Raw genomic sequence first — 21,018 nt, forward strand, 5'->3', positions numbered from 1 at the left:
ACATGCACTATACTGCATGTAGAGGAAACCATATACATAGCTGCTTGATGTTTTATTAAATGGCACATGTAGAGTGTAGTGCATTTTGTGTACTGGCATAGGTTGAATTTAATTGTCCATAGCTACTGAAATCCAGGTCATTGGATTATTTATGTGATTCATATTCCATGGAGCAATACATTTTGATTTTCTAACCACACCTCAATTCCAAATCTCTTAGTATTACCTGTTATGTGGGAGTGAAAACAAAAGCGTATATGAACCAGTCAGGACAAAGTCTATCTTAATTCCATGTCTATTCACTACACTGTGTTATTAACTGTGAGCGTTGAACACACCCCAAATCCAGTTTTAATACCCAGCTAGTAGCCATTTGCAGCAGAAGGGGAATGGCTTGACATGGCCCAGAGCTCCATGCAGCTATAACAGAGCATGTGAAGAGCAGCTAAAGGAGGAGGGGCTTCGGTTTGAGTGTGCGCGCTGTGGAAAGCTGGTGAGAAAATACCCAAGAGAGCAAGAGGCAGGAAGATGCTGCTGTTGCCAGGGAACAGTATTGAAGGAGAAACGACCATGTTGTCCAACCAGAGGATCACAACATCATAGATCCAAATCAAGTGAGTGAGACTGGACCAGAGCAACAGCTTCGATATTCTTAGATCTTCTACCAATTGTTTCACGAATAAGGTAGGCAGCACCATTACATAACACACATGAACACAGCTCCCATATGGTGACATCATCATCGCAGCAGGATTATTGCATTAGACAGGGGGGAGTCTGTCGTGGTCCGTGACATGTCAGCACAATGAGAGGGAACGGAGAGGAAGCAAAGGATTACCTACTAAAAACAATTAAATGACTAGAGCATTGGTGATGATGACCCAAAATGTCTCTCCTTCTGTTTTTTTCCCACGATTCTCTGCCCTCCTCTGTTAGGAAAATCTGCAAACAGGAAGCTCTGATTTTGATCGTGCTCGGCTCCCACCTGTGAATGTAAACAGACAGGAGTGCTCTGGTCTGCTGTGAGGAAGAGGAGGAGGAACAGGATCTCGAGAATCAAGAAGGGGAAAATCAACCAAACCGACGGAATAATTCTCCTGATATAACGCTTCATGTGAGTGCACAGCTTTTAACAGTGTCCTTTCATTAGAACAAGCATGTCTTTGTCTGAGATGCCATTTTCCATTGCAGTTTGTTGTAGTTTATGCTTAGGCGTGTGGTGGAGTGAACAAGAATATCAAGTACAAAGGAACAATTTCATATCAAAGCTCAAGGGCTCTGAAGTTAACTAGCTAGAACAAATCTGTAACATAGTAGCATTGTATTCAGACAAACACAAGTTACATAATCATAAGGTCCTATATTACGCAAAACATGTGAGCTTTTAGCCAATGTTCTGTTACCCCCTCAAAAACACACCTGGAGTTGTGTTTTGTTTCCTTCATGTTTGAGTAATCCTGGATTATTAGGCTGTCTGCATCTCCAAAGCTAGAAATGCTCTGTCCCACCTTTTGTTTTCAGTTTGAAATATGCAAAATTTGTGTATTAAACGTGTATGAATGAAACAAAACACAACTCCAGGTACAATATAACATGGATAAAAAATAGTATCCTTTAATTGTATGAAATAATGGTCCTAGGATATGAACAAATTAAGATAAAACCACCGTCATTATCAAATCAAAAATAGCGTAACTACATACTTTATAGAATTATGACAAAATAGATATGCGTTATTCTTTGGACATATTAGAAGCCTTAAAGGATTTCAATTTATGTATTTGTACCTTGTCCTTCCTCTACCTCTGTTGCTGCTTATCTGTAAATCAGATTATTTTGAGTGCAGCCCGGATTGCACACATCAAACTAACAATATTATCAAATCAATGCGCCTGTAATTTCTTTTGGTGTAACCTTTTAGTATGACGTTTATAGCAACAGTAGCTCAGTTGGTGTTTGCCCACTGATCCCAAGGGTGGCGGTTTGAATACCACTCTCACTTTTGTCCTTGAGCAAGACACTCAACCCACCTCGCCCCCAGTGTCTGCGTACCATAATTGCTTTATAGCTACTACATTGTAAAATCTCCTGAGATTGTGATGGGGCAAAAGGAGTATTTTGCCATCTGGACTCCAATCCTCCCAAACACGTGGCATTACTTTGTATAGGTCAATCATCAGTTCCCTTTATGAGCAGCTGAGCCCACATGCACAGGGCTGCTGTTTACATGTGAATCTCCCTCTCTCTACGTACTCCCTTCTTTTAGTTTATCCTTTGAATCCACTGTCAAAGCGGTGCAACTCGGGATTTCTTTGAGAAGAAATCTAAAGTCACAACAAAGAGTGTGTTTTGTGTCGAGTTTTATTGAAGTGGCAATCAAGTCATTCCCACCTACACATCAAAATAAAGCAGTGGATTCCCATTCATTCAGTCTGCTAGAATATTTTTCATTGACCCATTTTCAGGTGTAAGCCAGGACTATGCCTATTATTATTATTATTATTATTATTATTATTATTAATAAATGTGAATGATGTAACTTTTCTAATGGAGGGCCTGCCATTAGATTGTCTTCATGGAGATGTCATTGCTCCGCCTAGAATGTACCACAGTGAGTCAAGCAGGTGTCTCAGACAGGTGATGCCATAAGGCCAAGTTACAGTTCAGATCTGTGGAGAGGTGACTGGACTCAGAGTAAGAATCTAGGTTTTTAGGGTATTTCTGAGCAATGATATTTTTAATAATATATTTGTGTGGACTATTCAGGCAAAGCAGTGGAGACGAGCAGATAACAGACATTGTGCATCTTTAAATACTAGATTTTTTTAATTTATTTATTTTACAAAACATAAATTAAACAATATAACAACAATATGTTCATATGATATGCTGGTTTTCTATATGCTAACTATATGCTAAAAAAAAAAAAGTCAATACTCTTATCGTTTTGATTCAAACTAAATCTACTGACCTCTATCACAGCACTGAAAACACCAGCTTGTCTCCATCATCAATGTGAATCCAATAACACTACCACAGAGGCCTGCAGCAGCCTCGGGGACTATGCCTTTTAGCCTATTTTCTTTGTCTTTTTTATAGACCGCAGTTTGTTTAGCTGTAGTGGATCAGTGCCATGCCAATGGATAAATGGATGTCTGCTCATCTGAACTTGAGAACTGAAAAGACTGTTTCCTTGTGCCATGTGACTCACTGTGAGCCTGACATGGCAACAAGCGCTGATTCATTATGCATCCAGAGGGGAAGTGTGCTATGGCTAATTTTAGTTCATTCCTGATATGAAGGTGTAAGGTCACTTTTTTTTCCAGACGTAGTAGGACACAACAACTCAACAACCCAAGGCACTATTACATGGGAGGATGAAAGTTGCATAATTACATTACAGTTCATATGTTTTAAAAGCATTTGAACAGATTGTGCTACACTAATTTCTCAGTAAAGCACTTTCTTCATCTGGAACTTTTTATTATTCGGTACTTATTTTTACTTCAGAATTAAGTAAAAGAGCAATATGGTATAACATAAAGCATTGAAAATATTGGTAAAATATAAATTATAATACAAAAAAGAAGGTATACATAAAAGAAGGTTCAAAATAAAATAAGTATAAATGTTTAAATGTAAATCTAAAACCAAACAGTGCAAACTTATTTTGTATTGTTGAAGTGAGTTGTTTAATGTGACAGATGTTATTTGTCTTGATAAGTTGATAGTTACTCCAAAGTCATTACATTTAGTTTGACTGACTGTACTGTATTTGCTGCTATCAAAAATGAATTGTATTCTTTCATGTAATAGCAGTATCTCACTCCTTCTCACAGTGAGCTGCGTCCCGTCCTCGGTCACAGAGGATGGGAACAGCAGAAGCCACTCTCCGCATGGACAGTATGGAAGTGAAGGACGAGTGGCAGGATGAAGACTTCCCCAGGTAATAAAACTCTATATTTCCCTGGTAATGCTCATTACCAGAGAAAACATGTCATAACTCCAGCCTCATACACTATAAAGACATTGTGGCACTTTGATTCTATTCTACCCCAAGGCCTTGTAGAATACAAAGTGCATTTATATGTGTGTTTGGGTGTTACACACTTTACTGCTTACAAATTCACAAACATTAAGTCCTAAAAATAAAATTGGAGGAAAGGAGAAATATAATAATTTGTACTAAAACAGTCCCATTAATTTATAATATTGAAACTAGGCTTTAGTCATGTAGTTGTTATCAGAAGTAATGATGCACCAGTCCCCCTTTTTCAGTTCCGATACCAATTCAGTATTGTATTGATAAGTATCTGCTGAATGCCGATGTCAATCGATACCAGTGCAGAGACTGTAAACAGCACTTATTTCCTCAAAATAAAATAAGACAGAACTAATCCAAATGTGTTATGTCGCTGTTATTTATCCCTCAAGTAACTACAGAACAGCTTTGTATAAAGTCCCATGTTTGAAAAACATGGGACTTTCTGGCCGAACCTTGACCTGTAGTCTTATTACATCAGTTTATATGTCCAACCAGCATATTAGCTGAACTGATATTAGGAAACCGATATCCAGACCAGCTATTTTTCCAGTATCGGCGCCAATATCCGATACCAGTATTGGATTGTTGCATCCCAATCAGAAGGTTAATAAGCTCCTATATAATCATAGTGAATCCCTGTCTCTGCTATGTCTGTCTATGTAAGCCTATGTTTGTACCCGTGACGTAGCACCAAAACAGCTCCCTTGTCTACACAGAGTTGAGAGCAGCTGTTGTTTGATGTGCATTTTGTCATATTTTTGCACTGACTGATGCCGACTCAGTGATGTGAATATTATTGCAGGGAGGGGAGGTGTGTGGTGTCCATGTTGCTGCTTCTGATAAAATTGTATTACGTCCATGAAGGGGGAAAAAACAGCCTCCTACACTGAGAATGTGTGATAATCGTTTCTGTGGTAGTATAAAATGATATCTGTTTTCATAGTTATATTTGCATAAATATTACATTATATGAAGCAGAAGCTCTAAATAGCACAACATAATGCTTAAAAGACAAAATCTGGGGCACTGTCATTTTACTTCAGATCATCATTCTGTTTAAGAACTAAATGTACAATAAATCAATAAGGTACTTTATTAACATCGAACAAGGAACAGTTCTATTCCATATAATTGATTGTGGAGAGTGGGGTTCAATTGGAGGTCAGTGCGATCAACTGTAATGCACAAATCTAATTAGGAGAACCAACCATTATTTAAAATGTTTTTATTTTTTTCAATACTCAGTTTGCTTAAGTTTAACATTGCTGACATCAAAACATGCAGCACACTCACTTACACTGTATTATAAATAAACAACAATGTTAAATGCTTTTCCAGCTATTGGGGCTCTGTGTAAATATACCAGACGTTATGGGATACAAGGTCAATAGAACATGACTATTGTAGCAACTGGCTATTTTAAACACGGCATGGTCAGGTCATATGGGCAGGAGGCTTTTGTAAACCACGTATTATGTACTTACGCTACAACAATGTAATTAATAACAATAATGATTTCATAGTTCATGTTAAAAGACTATGGAAACCCGTGAAACCAAAGCTAGAGTAAATGTACTTCCAGTGCACTGTGGTTTCACTGTGTGGAGCTCTTCTAGTTGAAACAAGCCCACAGTCCATTAGGTTATTGTTTGTACAATTTTTCGATGTCTATGCTATAGGGTTGTCAAAATTATCGAAAATCAGATACTAATCAATAGTAAAACTAGTACTGAAACTAGATACTCATTTAGACAAGTATTGATACTGAAAAATTACAATTACTGGATAAAATTTTACCTTTTCTTAAGTGTCATCTTGAGTGACAACACTAGTCTATGCTATATAAGATCAATGTCATTCAGACTACAAGGATGTTTTTTATTTGTTTTTGTTTGGGTTTTTTTGTTTGTTTCATGAAGGAACAATAGCAGCAATGATAATGACATTTTAAATTGTAATTATTATCTGTACAGTAGGTGTGCGTCTACTGCCCAAACCTGTGCTCTAATCCCACATTGGGTTTGTTCATAGAGCTGTCTTAAACCTGTCTTTTATTTATACCTTTCCAAAGAGGCTGTTGGTGAAATAATAGCAGTAATTACTCACAGTGCTCCACCAGGCAGCCTTTGTAGTGCCGTTTAAGGTCGCGTGTTTGTCTATGAGAGCTGTGTGTTTTACTGTCTCACTTAGAGTCTATCCCCCACACTAAGCATTTAACGGCCTTATTCTTATTCTAATGTAAAGGAGGATTGTGTAATTACAGGTGTGGTTTTTCCCAAACAGCCATTACTGTGCCCAATGGTGCAGCTATATTGTTGTAGATACATTAAATCTTGTTAGCAGACATCTTGATTTAGGGCAAAACCATTTCAGCTCAAAGGTATTTTTCAGAGACAGAAACACTGTATGCCTTATTTTTTTTTTTTTTACAATTTGCATTTTGACTTGCAATACTTATGCAATCTATATTATGGTATTATGACAGATGGAAGTTAATATATTTTGGAAACACAACTGTTGCCTTTTTGACAATTTTACTGCATTTAATGTAACTATGTACCAGTATTACACAAATAATTGTTGGCCTGCTTTTTGTTTCATTTACAGGCCACTACCAGAAGATGGGGATGGCCTCACAGACAACAGAACCAGTGAGTTAACATAACAAACTACGCATTAGGCCCTCCTGCTGTCATTCATTCATGGATTATTTTTTGTGCTGCTTGTTCAGATCCTCCCTCTACTCTGAACATGGGAGAGACAATGGCGCAGAGGAAACGGCGCACCCTGGTGGCCCCTGATATGAACTTGTCCTTGGACCGCAGTGAGGGCTCAGTGCTCTCCGACGACTTCCTAGAGACTCCGGATGATTTGGACATCAATGTGGATGACATTGAGACTCCTGATGAGACAGACTCACTGGAGTTCATCAACAATGGCAATGAACTGGAGTGGGAAGGTACAGCAGCCCTTTCAATGGATTGTAGTCATGGTTACTTAAAGCTCCATTTGTTTTTCTTCTCAGAAAGTGTGTTCTCTGAGCAGAACTTTGTGACAAAAATCATAACAGTGTGTCATTTAATTTTAAAACATTTCATCACGTACAAGAGCCATATGAGTATTATATATTGCTTTGGAATGAGAGTTGTTTGGATGTCCTTTGATGGTTCAACCTGTTTCACTTCTTTGTTTGAAAAAGCAGTTTTAAAGCTGTGGTAAAGGCAAAAAATTATGCAAGTGAAAACTGCAAAACCCAAGGGCTTGTGAAAGCTAAGATTTCAGTACCAACTTCTTCTTTTCACAGTTTGAAAATCCTAGAGTACAGCCACTTTCAGTGTCAAAGATCATTGAAAACACCACACCATAATGATTTTTAAAATAAAATTTTATGAAAATCTTATCATATCATCCCGCATTTGTCCAGGAGTGGTCTGTATGCCATGCTACTACTGTGTCCTCAATGCAAACAGGCCATACTGTGACTGGAGTAGACAATATGAGTGAATATGTCTTGCTTGATGATACAACTAAAACACAATGGGTTTTACAGGATTCAAACTACCAGCATATGGATCCAAACTTAGTAAACCATTTTGACATCCTTGGCATCACTGTTGCTTTTTTCTTTAAACTTTCTTGAGAATCCCTTATGTCTTATGTGAACATGAATCCCTGCTTCTTAACATTCTACACAGATTGCATTTTGTATTTTGAGTATTTTTACACCATGTTCTCTATAATACAGCCTATTTTTGTGTCATGTACCAAAATCCTTTGCAGGACCTTGTAAATCTTAAGTACTGAACCCTGTCGTTTGCAGATGACACTCCGGTTGCCACAGCGAAGCGTCTGCCTGGAGACAGTGAGGAAGAGCGCGACTCTTCAGGAAAACTGTGGCGCACGGTGCTGATAGGTGACCAGGAGCAGAGGATTGACATGCAGGTCATACGGCCGTACCTGAGAGTGGTCACCCACGGAGGTGAGGGTAGTGCCTGCACACACAAGCGAGGAAGTAGAAGTCATTATACATTTAACATAGATAATTATACAGCTATGATGATTTTAAAATGGCAAAAGTGTCCATATGCTCTGCCTACATGTATGTTTGTTTAATGCTAAGCAGCCTATTTCAGTGTGTGTTCCAACAAACCTGCTCATTTTCAAACATCGATTTAAGTTTACTACAATGATGAAACCTACTTTTTTTAAACCAGTTACATAACATTTTCTGTATGCTATCCCTTGTTTCTCTTCTCTTACACCTCCGCGTCTCTCAGGTTATTACGGTGAAGGTCTGAACGCCATCATCGTGTTCTCAGCCTGTTATCTTCCTGACAGTAACTGTGAGGACTACACATACATCATGGAGAACCTCTTCCTGTAAGAGCCTTTCTGTTCTCATTATACTCACTCCAGCAGCCTGTTTAATGGACATGCCTGGGGAGAGTATTCTTTTTACACTCAACATGCCAACTTCTGATCAATGTATGTGAATGGTTTTATATACAACATAGGAGCTGTTTACTGAAAATGCTATATTCAGATGTTTGCGTTCAGATTATTCTACAATTGAATTTCATATTTTCAGATGAACAACATGGGCAAGTTTAACTGAGTAATTCATTGATTTTGAATTAAATATCTGCTCATTAGTTATTTTTTAAGAATCTGTTCCACATATTTACCATATTAAACTTGACTTAACATGCTTGGCAATAATCATACCTCTGTTTGAATAATGCTCAAATAATCGTTCTAACCATAGACATTCAATTTATTATACATTGTATGTCTATGGTCCTAACCTGTCCTCTTCCTCAGTATAAACTATTGGCAGCTGGATGTAAAATGCTGTGATGCTACATGGACACAACCTTGAAAGAATGAATGCTTGTTTTTCAGATATGTTGTAAGTAGTCTGGAGTTACTTGTGGCAGAGGATTATATGATCATTTACTTGAATGGAGCGACACCACGTAGGAGGATGCCCGGGATCAGCTGGCTCAAGAGATGCTACCAGATGATTGACAGGAAGTAAGTGACATACAATAATGCAGCTGTGTTAAAACTGAGTGAAAATGATACCTTATTTTACACTGTAAGGTTGAGGAAGAATCTGAAGTGTCTTGTCATCGTTCACCCAACGTGGTTTATCAGGACTGTCATAGCCATCTCCCGACCTTTTATCAGGTGAGCAACCCACTACGGTGGCATCTAAGAAAAAAAGAGAGAAGAATTCATGTACTTTTTCTAAATGGAATAGATGTAGTAACTTCACATGTTTTTTGCCCAAACAGTGTGAAATTCCTAGATAAGATTCGTTATGTTCAGACCCTGGAGGAGCTGAGTCAGATCATCCCCATGGAGCATGTGCAGATCCCCGACTCTGTGCTGCAGTAAGTCATTTTCACCACCAAGGAGAGCAGTTGAGACAGATCCTCAGAGTATGTGATCCTGCTAGTGTTACAGTACAGTGTGTAATGTTACCCAAACTAAAGGGACTAATCCTGGCCACACACTTTCTATTAACTAATGTGTTATATAACGACTCATAATAGACTTCTGTTCAAGGTATGATGATGACAAGATCAGAGCACAAAAGGAAAGGTGAGCATGTACTTGATTGATTGATTAAAAACTGTTGCTGTTTCTTATTTTTATTTCCCTTACAGACTTGACCAGGATAAGCAGGCAAATCCAATACCAGCCAAGGAAAGGTGACCTAATTACCAGATCAATAATTTAATCACACAAACATTTTAGTGCTGCTCTATTTTTTAAAAGCTTGTTATGTAATTAAAGCTCAAGTTATTATTTACATCATCCCTAACTTTATATTTGCAGGGAATAACACCTGTCCAATAATAGACACTACCAAGATGCCAAGAAGTAAATATATCTAGCTATATGAACTCATCTTTACATATTTGGCCATTGTAAACATGTTAATATAGTAATCGAAGTAAAAACAACCCTAATTCTACAGAGAGCCTGAAAAGTTATTGACTGTTGCTGTAATTAGTCTGACCTGCATCTCTAGTGAAATCATGTGAGGGTTGCAGAAAGCATAGCCTAATATGGACTTTCTGATGGTTTGTGTTTAATGTGTGACTTCCAGGCCCAAGTCGATGATCGCTGACGTGAGCCGTGACATCTGACATTCAGGTGAGGGCCATGTGGGGCGACAAACTCCTCCATCATGTTTATGTGTTATGTCAGGCACAGTGTAACTCAGAGCACATACATAAGCTAATATTTCTGCAGCACTCACACGCACAAAATGTACCGAACTGTAAACGGTGAAAGATGGACGTCGAGGGCAAAGATGATGGGCAGGTTCAGGACCTTCAGGCTTAAATTTACTAGCCCAGAGAGACTCGCATGATGTATGTTAGGTCAGGCTGCTTAGGAAAAGGTTCAGAAAATAGTACAGGTGAGCTACTATTTTTAATCTATATTTGAAGTATATTCCGTCATGTTAGGGTGTGGTTTTCAAACTTTTCACATCAAATACCACCTACAAAAAGACTGGGTTAAAACAGGTCTAAAACAGGACTATTCCAGGTCTAAATTGGGGCTAAATCAGGAGTTGGACTACAACAATTGGACCAAAATGCAAATAAAATGGATTCTAAATTAATAGTGTAGAGGATCTGACATACCACCAGAAGTAGCTTGCATATGGTACTTGTACTGCAATTTGAAAAACATATGTTAGGCGGTTACACACTTTATTTATCCACCAGGGGCCGTTCAAAGACAAATGTATGTCAACAAATGTATAAAAATACAAAAGTTACAATGTTAAAGGTGCACTGTTGTGGTGTAAGTTCCATCACCTGCTTGTCTTCATGGAGATGATATTACTAAGCCTGGAATGCTCCACATAAGAGCATTTAACAGATCTGTCTCCATGGGGACAGCATGTGTAGTTTCTAGGTCAAGGAACAGGTCAGATATCTGTAGCGGTGCATCAACTCACTGTAAGGATGACGCAATCTTTAGCAAATAAATAAACATAACACCTGTAACTGAATAAGTAACATGGGTAAGACAAAACTGTGGAATACAAAAGTTCCAAAAATATATAGTAATATTTCACTTTTCAAAAGCATGTGACTTTTAATCCACTTCAAGTATGATAGCTATCTGCACTCATTCATTATGTCTGAATACCTGTGACCTGTGCCAAGTCATGTTTAAGCTTGTATTTCTCCATGTCTGAGGCCAAGAGGTGTTCTGCTACACTCAAAATCAGATTCCCTCCTTACTCAGTGTTACATAAACCCACAGCTGCCCTTCTCCTCTTGCCTCTCCACACATAACCAATCGAGTCTATTTTTAATCCGTCAGCCACCAACGTCTGGCAAATTGAGCCACACTGCACAGCTTGTTCTGAAATATAGGGGAAATGTCCGCACAGTAGGACCATGTGGTTTTGGAGTCCAGTCAAGTTATTTTAAAGTGCCCCTATGTGGCGCATTGCACTGGGACCGCTCCTACCCCCTTCATATATCAGAGCTATCAACCGCGACAGGCTGACATGCCAGGAATGGACTGACCAAATACCAGAGGAGGGAGAGTGGAGGGAGAGCGGAGGATGAACCCGAGGTGCACTGTCATGTTGGAACAAGGACACAGCTCAGACTTCAATGTTAATGTAAAGGATTAGGGGTGTGGTACTCAAATAGCAATGCATTTCACTATACAGAATATGTGGAAAACATACTTTTTATACTCAAGATTATTAAGGTCTCTACTTTTTTAGATGTATTCACGTTGTATTTCAGATAAAAGGGATCGTCAAACAGAAAGGGATCTATGGGCATTTGGAAATCAGTAACTTATTACTTAAAGTATGTTACGATACTACTGACAGCCAGAGGCAAGGGCACAGGCTTTATTAGATAGCTTCTGATTAAAACTATATTAACACCGTTAGTGAGTCCAAACTGGACTTTCAGAGAGACGATCTTAACATTTCCCCAGGCAATGTTTTGACACATTAATGACATGTTTTGACATTAGAAGAGCATGATGTTGCCACTAACCACTAAATTATTTTTAGATGTTTGTGCTAACTGTGAATAACTTAGACATATATTGTTGCTATTATTGTCGTCATTTTATTATGATATTATGCAGTTGTCATGGAGACAGAATAAACTCTCCTGTGTTTCCATTGCAGAGCACTGGGCTGAGGACCTTCAGGGCTGATCTCAAACATCACCATGAATGTGTTGCACCATCTCACATTTCCTGATCTGACCATTGGAATCAGGACAATCATTTTTGAGGCATTGGTTTTAATGACATGCTCACTTTCATCATGACATTTAATTTGTACCAAAGTATTAGATCCATTTCACAGTTTCTGCTCGTCGCATGTCATCTTCAGTTTACTTATAGCATGGCTTTAATTAGATAAACAAGAATCTAAACACTAGAGGTCTGACATAGTATTTGAAATGTACATATTGTAAAATATTTTGGGAACGCTGTTTGCACAAATGTTTGATTTTAAATGTTTTGGTATTGTTTAGTTTTAAGTATCTTTTAAAAATCATGTGCAATGAAAAGGACCTTTTAGACCATCTATAGATGTTACTGATGCAAAATGTGTTCTCCATCATTGGATATGCAGGTGGCATGCTCGTTTATGTCGTCTGTCCAGTTTCTCTGCCAGGTTTTGTCATTTGTCATCATGGTTTGCCAATTATTTTACAATAAGGAAAATATTGTACATTATAGATGAAATGAAAGCTATATTTAAGGAAAGCATCATTGATGAAAGTCTTATTTATGAAAAAGGTGCCATTCGGTGTTTGTATGAAATAAATGTAATTTGGATTGACAATTGAATTATGTGTCTACATGTACTAAAATAACTTACAGACACAAATGACAGGACTTGGTTATCCACAAGCCTTTATCCATGATCCAATTTGGACTGGATATTTTAGGATCATTTATCACAAAGTATAGGTCACCAGTCTGTACCCAGATCAGGAGGCTGTCCATGGACTATTCCTAGACACCTTTTGTGCCAGTGGACACTGGAATAGTTTTAATATTTTTGGAAAATAAATTTGGAAATTTTAAGAATTGCAGTTCTATGATCGCAATCATAATGAACCTCTTAATTGATACATTTTACACATGGGAATTCATTTATAAAACATCAAGTTTTACATTAGTAATTAGTGCTTCTGTCAAACACATACTTTTACTGCCACTTCCTGTTAGTGTTCATGATGGACAAACAATATACAACTGTGCTAATGCCAACTGATCCTACAGACACACGCAGCCACATGCTCTATTAAGCCAGAGACTCAGAGGTACAGCTCTGTGGTGGAAAATGTACCATTTACTGTACATGGAGGATCACATGGTGTAACCTCAGCTCAGACTAGTGTTTTACCCAGTTGGACATTACTCACATAATGAGGCCTATAATATACATTCAAAGTGTTATTGAAAGTAAGCACATTGCCATCCCATGACATCTGCACCTCTTCTATGGATCCTGATAAGACTCTGGGCCACGTGTTGTAGCTGAGTCAATGTTTATTACTACTTTATACAAACAGAGATAGGAGCTCCACATAAAAGAAGTGAAAGCACTCACTTTCATGATAAGAAGTCCGGCTCCACTCGCATAGATACACTTGTTCTGTGTTTCTGTGGTCACATGGAGGGTGGCCATCAAATCTGTTGCATTAGAAGTATGTGTGACGCAGCAGCTACACATACAACAGCAGCTAAATATAGTGCTGCCAGTTTTTACCGACCCAGAACTGTCTAAGACTGGAAATTTCCTTTCTTAAAAGCCAAATAATGTCTCTCTCACTGCTATAAGATACTTATGTCTGAGGTAAAGAGTGTGATTATTATTCTTTTGTGATTAATGTAGACACTATGACTGCTTACAGCTAAGACCTCTCCACGACAAATCTCTCTAATGATAGATCACCATCAGATAATTCCAATTTTCAATTTGTACTAACCATGTATATACTTGTAATGTGCTCAGAACTTTTATTTTTTATGTAGATCAAATTAAAATATAATTAGGGTTTGGGCTTTTGTCAGCTAAATGTTTGAATCATTTTAAATAGTTTGCAGTTGGAAGGACTAACTGTTTGGACAGTGTTCAATGACTCCTGATAGCAAGTGGAAATTTTAGCCTCCACTCTCATGCAAATGTGCTGGTCCAAGCCCCTCTGGTCCCATAGGTACAGTGGAGGGCGCAGTGTGGCCTGATTGGCTGTGGGACAGGGGTCTGATTGGTGGGGCTGGCTCAGGGTTGCGGCTGCACAGTTTATAAACCCAGCACACAGATCCTCTATCAATGAAGTAGTAAAAAGGGGGGACATTGTGGCAGAGAGGAAAGAGGGAAAGGATTTTTAAAAAACCTTTAGGGAGAATTTGGCTGGGTTCCTCCTTTTTGTACTTGATTCCAGAGGTGACCAACAAAAAACTACTAAGTCAAAATGAAGATCATCATCGGCATTGGAGGGTAAAGTATTTAGCTTTTAATACAACACTTATGTGTTTGAATGTCCATGTAAAGTAATATGTGTGCTGTAATTTCAGTGTGACCAATGGAGGAAAGACCACTCTGACTAATCGACTGCTTAAGACATTACCCAATTGTTGTGTGATACATCAAGATGACTTTTTCAAGGTAAGACAAACCTGAGTTAAGGTTCGTCATAGACACTGTAGGTATTTCTAGCTTAGCTATTTTATTATTCTATTTTTCTCCAACTGTAGATTAAATATAAGTGATTAGTTATATTTTTGTAGCTTTAACTTAATAGGAATAACACACCAGTCTGACCTGCGGATGTCTTGTCATCGCAGTGGCCTAGTACTAAATCTGGCTGATTGTCTCCTGGACAGCCAATCGAAGGGCTGAGCGTCCCCACTTTAAGTCAGACTTTTTCAAACAGGATTGTTTTTACAGCAACCTGATTTCTGCATGAATATTAACCCTAACTACTACTTCAAATCCACATCCATCTGTGCTCACAGACAGGTCAACATAAGGTTCAAGGTTAGCAAGTCCTCAGAGCACAGAGGAGTTAGCTCTGGACTGGCACTAGTGTAGTACGCCGCCTCATGCCCAAAGCCAACCCTCGCGACCAACAATGGGCTTATAGTAAAAGTCAGAAGAATCAGAAAAGTCAGTTTTTAGACAAATATCCCCAGAAAACAAGTGTTTGGGCTCCACTGTGGCCTAACAGTGTGTAAAGTTTCTTTTTCTCTTTTACTTCTCCATCTTAACACTCATCAATAAAAAACAAATCATTCATGTCAAGTCAAACCCATATTCATCAAATAGAGAAGCCACAGTGACAATTCTACTTGATTCAAAATCCTTTCCACTTTTTGTGCGCTAAAACTTTCGTTACATCACCTGATGTCAATCGTTTTCTTCGCGGACTTTTGGTGGAGACGAGTCCTTGACTTGTCCTGTCCAGGAGGGATCAGCTCCGACTGGTTACTAGGTTGCCGCAATGTTTTGTTTGTGACTGGTATTTCAGAAACCCAATCAAATAGAAGTCGGGGACGACGGCTTTAGACAGTGGGATGGTAAGAATGGATTTCGCTTAGGAAAACCATGCAGTAAAGTACTTTTTCTTTCATGCACATTTTGATTTGGTAACCCATCAATCCTAAATTTGCTAAAGTAATGTGTGAATGCTACAGCCATTCACTAAATGACACAGATGAGTTAAAACTCTCAGTGAGATCTGCTCTACGCTATGTAGTCATTCTGGGATCTTCTGCTCTTTCCTTGTTAAATCAGTGATCACTGCCCTGGACATGGAGGCCATGGTGAGCACTGTCAAAGGCTGGCGGGAAAATCCGGTCAAGTTTGCTCGCTCCCACGGAGTCAGTCTGTCACCTGAAGTGGAGCTGGACCCAGAGAGAGGCATACACATACTTATTGTGGAGGGCTTCCTCATCTACAACTACAAGTGGGTCATTCTCCAGTGCCACATTACACCTTCTGCATTTGTCTAATTTTTACAGTTTTTAATCCTCTGTCCATCTTACAGGCCTCTCCTGGACATCTATGACAAATGTTTCTACATTTCCATTCCTTATGAGGAGTGCAAAAGGAGGAGAAGGTAACAGCTGCCAGGCACACTGAGTGTTAAATGCACAGTTACATTTGTGGGCTGCGTTCTAACATAAGGATACTGTTTCTGTAGTACAAGGACATACACAGTCCCTGACCCCCCCGGCCTGTTCGACGGCCACGTCTGGCCCATGTATCTGAAGCACAGGAAAGAGATGGAGGAAAACTGTGACAGAATAGGTACGCAATACATTATAAAACATCCAGACATGTTGGATATACCATATTTACACTGCTAAATCATGGCTGATATTCAACATAATGGGAACAATATAGATAAACAGCACCGAACAGAAGTAACACTCTTCTTTTTCTCCTCAGAGTACCTTGATGGCATGACATCTAAGGGTAACATCTATAACTCAGCATTGGAAAGCATCCAAAATGCCATCCAGAACAACTTATAGGTAAAGATCAGGGCCACTGCTCAGTTTGACCTATTGACTTTACTTCATGTAAACAAACGTTCTGTGTTTCCTCTCCACAGCAGGACGGGATGACAGCAGCCCTGTGTATATTCTTGTAAATAAGATTTCGTGTGAATGTGTAACATCGGTGATGTACTTGCCTGAATTATTTGTAAATAGTTAATCAAGTAACTTATAAAAGATATAATAGCAGAAGCTTTATGTTTTGTATAAACATATGTAACTTTTTTCTAAACGATAAGCCACCTCTGGACTGCTCAGTATGTAACATCAAATTATTGTAACTCTGAACTGAGTGTATCTAAAACAAAGTGCCACTGGGAACACGTTTCCCAAGATTTAAAGAAACTGCTAAAACTAATCCACTGTCTCCTGTTATTTCCATACATACACACTCACAACAATACCTTAAAAAGAGTTCATTTTATACTAAATGTTGCATATCTTTGGATAGCAAAAGTACTTATCATAGCAAATAATTATTAGCACAGACTATACCTTCGCATGCTTAAATGAGGCCTCAGTTTAATGTACAAATAGTATTACTGATACAATTACTTATTCCATTAATTACATTAGTGTACACTAGTCCCTACATCAGGCCCTTTTGGTCTTACTTCATACTGTGCATTGTAGTGGAGAGTTACTGTAGGACATTATTCTGTCCCATGAGCAAAGATACAGGGACTGATTCAGTTGTTTAATCACTTCCTCTGAAGATTTAGTGCCATCATAAACCTTAAATAACAACGAATCATTTCAATGGAAGAATATGTGGGACTGGAGAAATGCCACTGAACGCATTATGTTCAATCATCTAAACAAAGTATAAAATCAACTCATACATAACACAACAAGGTCATCCTCATAATGCTGTACATCACACAAAGGCAAAGTGGACTTCTACTGTTTAAATATTAATGTGGCTGCTCTGCTTTTCAAAATATACTACCAAATATCCGTTGTCCATACAAGAGGAACCTTGCTTTAGTGGGCAGCCACTGAAAGGACTGTAAATCCACTTTTTATTGACATGTGAAAAGCCAAAGCTGGTAAATTATATTTTATTACAATATAACCTTGACAGGAAAGTGTAATGTGATTGTCTGACACAATAGCAAACACTAAATGTACAAAAGCACCACTAAATCACCTTTGATTTCACACCTGGTCACCTCACATAGACACAGAGAAAATATTCAGCGTGAGACTTGGCAGAGTCTATGGAGCAGGGGGGCGCTGTGAAGGGGCCCTCGTGGTCTTGTGATGCCAAGTTTGACATGCCAACAGCTGGCCCGAGGCTCAGAGACGCTGCCGTGTCCAGTTTATATTTAGGCTAAGTGCTCCGGGTGTCAAGGGAGTATATTTTGAAAGAGTTGCACAGCCAATTACTGATTGCAACACAAACCACTTGACTGGGGCTGGCCTGGTCTGACTCAGTGGCAGATGTCAGCACATGGAAAGGTGAGAGAGAGGGGAGGGGCTCACACATCAGCGTCACCCTGGAAACCCCCAAAAGGGCAGCCGGAGCGGCCATATTTGGTCCAGGCGTTAGGACATCTGAATGCAGCAGTCACATGTTTTGGAGTGGCCTCCCGTGAGAGCCAGGGCGTGGGGAACAGTTGTGCCCAGGACCAAGAGAGTATTTATGGGACAGAGCTGCCTCTGCTCTGAGCAGTCAAGACTGCAAATACTAAAATACTGCAACTATGGGACATTTAAATTTAAGGCGCACATACTATCATTACACTTCTATATATCTATGTTTTACTACGCCGCTGCACTTAATAAATTTCACTATAAAAAGTGTACATAAGTTCCCATTTCAGGAAAAAAAGAGACTAACAAATTACCTAAATAAAAATCTATTTTTGTATTTATTTTTTTTTTCATCAAATATATATGTATATATATTGTACCATAACAATAACAGTTGCTCATAATAATTGTATCATTTTATTCATGAGGTAAAGTAAACTACTCGGTGACCTTGACTGCACAGCTTAGATCGTTATCTCTAAACCATCTAAAAGTACACAAATAACTTATGGCAATGGACTTCAATGATTGATAGGACTGTTGATACAGTATCAGTACACTTATATCAAAGGTTATGTCCAGAGAGAAAAAATTATATATTAACTACAACACCTACTCTAAGTAAGTCTCATGTTGCCCTATTAAAACGTGAGGGAATCTGGTCTGACACATGAGTGGGATGGAGAGTAATTTAGCGAAGGTTGACAAGAACAAAGTCGTGAATCACACATCGCCCCATAACTCAGTTACATTAACAGACAACTCAACAAGCGCAGAGCACCACCTCACACACAGTTTATCCCACAACATATTCACATAATGTATTATTTTGTCATGATTTTGTACATCTCACCTGCATTGTTTTCCCATGCTCTGCAGTAAACCATCTGGATCTACCTTATATCCTCAGATAGTGGCCCAAGGGAAGACAAAGTGTATATTCCATCGTGTGGTTTCTTGTTGAAGTAAAACCATTTTAAGACCATCATCTTTTCTTCTTTTAATCTCAAAAGATGTGAAGTGAACAGCCTGGATACCTAGGTTTATTCAAAGCGTAGAAGAATTAGTTTGGGGAACTCCTTGTTGACTCCTTGAAGTTTCTCCTGCTGTAGTGTACCATGAAAGCAACCACAAATTGTAGCTCACTCAGTTTATTTCCATTCACAATTCAAAAATCTAATTTACAACATTATACTTGTGTTAACACATGTTGTGGTTTGTTTTTACTTCACACAATAAATGTTCAATGTTATCGTCAATACTTACTGATTACATTTAGTAGCTTAAAAGTCCTGCTCTTGAAGTCTTGTGCCAAACCAGTGTCCAGGATCCAGGGCTCTTATAAATGTGGACCATGGGATCTTTGAGCGAGGCGGGTCTACTGGGATAAGAATAGCAGTCTAAATGTGCTGCAGCCGTATTTGGATAAGGAAATGTACACCGCCGCCTTGTCCTGTAAGATATCCAGAAATGTGTTGGAGAGATGACCTACTTTAAACAGCCAAACTTCACCTAAAAATGGAAAGATAAAATGATATATTATCAGATCATTGTAGATATAAAGTTTCCCTTAGTGTTATTAATTTGTACTGAAGACTTCCCATGTAGGGACATTTGAAGAGTTCAATGATAAAAACAGATATCTCCATTTGAAAAATTGACAAGTTTTTTTGTTTTGTTTTGGGGTTTTTGGTACCATCTTCAATCAATGACAATAATTTGAGTAAAATACATTTGGCTTTTGAAAATATTACTATACTTAATTACTTCAAGCTTCAGGTGACTTTTTCAAAAGGCGCTCATCTGTTTTTACAAATTAACTTTATTTGTTCTTTGCATATGGCACTTAAATACTTAAATAACTTGGGACATCCCATTAGCCTAGTGTGCATGTTTTATGTTCTTGTATTTATTTATTTTCTTTATGTCACTGGGGACCAACACTGGTCCTTCCCTTTGGCCGCCAGACACATTTTGATATGGGATACTGGATAGACACCACCAACAGTACTTCCCCATGTAATGATATAATATCTAGGCCTAATAATCATAATCATTTGTATCATGTTAAACGTTTTATTTATGCATACAAGTGGAGCATCATTAGAGCATCAAAATACATCATTTGGAGAGTCATTTTGGTGACTCCTAATGGTGAAGGTGTAGAACAGCATGAAGAACGTTATACTTCCAATTTTATCTTGGTTAATACACGGTCCAGTAATTATAAAAGAGCCACTGAAGACCACTAAATATAAGGGATATGCAAAAGAGTTGGATAGTCAAGCCACTTTATTCGTCTGATGCAATAGTTATTATAAATTGTACTGAATTTCCAGTACCTTTTATAACTGCTCACCTGTCCAAGTGTTCACGGTGAGAAGCGGTGGGAATACACAGTGGAAGAACAATAATAATCTGGAAACATCTGGTGCACGTTCTCACGTTCATTCTATCACGTAGCTCTGCCACAGCGCGAGCACCGCCCTTTAGCACGTGCGCACAAATTAACACCAAACTGCAGCCCGATTAATTGTCTATTTGAGACTGAGAACATCTGGAAAAACTAGTGCAGCAAGCGAAGCAAATGTGTGTATGATTATATTGTTGTATTATTGGTCCTGTTGTAATTTTATTAACGGGGTTGTAAAATAGCACAAATTTACAACAAAAGACCGTGAGGATACAGGCGGATGCACGATGCCCTGGTAACAAGACAGAAATAAGGGCACAGTGACCTCTTGTGGCCAAAATGACAAACTGCAAACAATCTAAAGTAATTTTAAAAGGATGGTGGCTTCCCTCGTCCTGCACTTTTTTGAAATGAACATTACTTTTGTCATCGACATTGT

At 38.5% G+C, this 21,018-nt stretch overlaps 2 protein-coding genes and 1 long non-coding RNA gene across 7 annotated transcripts; 2 read left to right on the forward strand and 1 right to left on the reverse strand.

The window, feature by feature from the left end:
- Positions 1-148: 148 nt before the first annotated feature.
- Positions 149-12,943, forward strand: atcayb (ATCAY kinesin light chain interacting caytaxin b). 3 transcript variants are annotated; one of them, XR_008649035.1, is made up of 14 exons: positions 149-684; positions 937-1,114; positions 3,840-3,946; positions 6,653-6,696; positions 6,777-7,004; positions 7,866-8,024; positions 8,323-8,425; positions 8,948-9,079; positions 9,149-9,235; positions 9,343-9,441; positions 9,617-9,652; positions 9,718-9,762; positions 9,890-10,210; positions 12,234-12,900. XR_008649035.1 is itself a non-coding variant. In XM_033982007.2 (14 exons), exons 3-13 carry the CDS (start codon positions 3,870-3,872, stop codon positions 10,201-10,203), a joined length of 1,050 nt encoding a protein of 349 aa, XP_033837898.1. In that variant the 5' UTR covers positions 149-684; positions 937-1,114; positions 3,840-3,869; the 3' UTR covers positions 10,204-10,210; positions 12,234-12,943. The 3 variants fall into 3 exon arrangements, 2 of the variants coding, with proteins under 2 accessions (XP_033837898.1, XP_055084261.1); XM_033982007.2 differs by having other exon boundaries at positions 10,164-10,210; positions 12,234-12,943; XM_055228286.1 differs by lacking the exon at positions 12,234-12,900 and having other exon boundaries at positions 9,890-10,340.
- LOC117384858 (uncharacterized) lies at positions 7,947-20,632 on the reverse strand. The gene is made up of 5 exons (XR_004542524.2): positions 20,526-20,632; positions 19,433-19,619; positions 19,020-19,203; positions 9,131-9,259; positions 7,947-8,037 (listed from the first exon to the last, which is right to left on the reverse strand). It is a non-coding gene; the product is annotated as an uncharacterized LOC117384858 (long non-coding RNA).
- Positions 14,381-16,988, forward strand: LOC117384856 (nicotinamide riboside kinase 2-like). 3 transcript variants are annotated; one of them, XM_033982008.2, is made up of 8 exons: positions 14,381-14,567; positions 14,645-14,735; positions 15,598-15,646; positions 15,864-16,035; positions 16,117-16,188; positions 16,273-16,379; positions 16,521-16,606; positions 16,687-16,988. In XM_033982008.2, exons 1-7 carry the CDS (start codon positions 14,542-14,544, stop codon positions 16,604-16,606), a joined length of 603 nt encoding a protein of 200 aa, XP_033837899.1. In that variant the 5' UTR covers positions 14,381-14,541; the 3' UTR covers positions 16,687-16,988. The 3 variants fall into 3 exon arrangements, with proteins under 3 accessions (XP_033837899.1, XP_033837900.1, XP_033837901.1); XM_033982009.2 differs by having other exon boundaries at positions 16,690-16,988; XM_033982010.2 differs by lacking the exons at positions 14,381-14,567; positions 15,598-15,646.
- Positions 20,633-21,018: the final 386 nt, after the last annotated feature.

The sequence above is a fragment of the Periophthalmus magnuspinnatus genome, chromosome 17, assembly GCF_009829125.3.
Source record: "Periophthalmus magnuspinnatus isolate fPerMag1 chromosome 17, fPerMag1.2.pri, whole genome shotgun sequence".
NCBI lineage: Eukaryota > Metazoa > Chordata > Actinopteri > Gobiiformes > Gobiidae > Periophthalmus > Periophthalmus magnuspinnatus.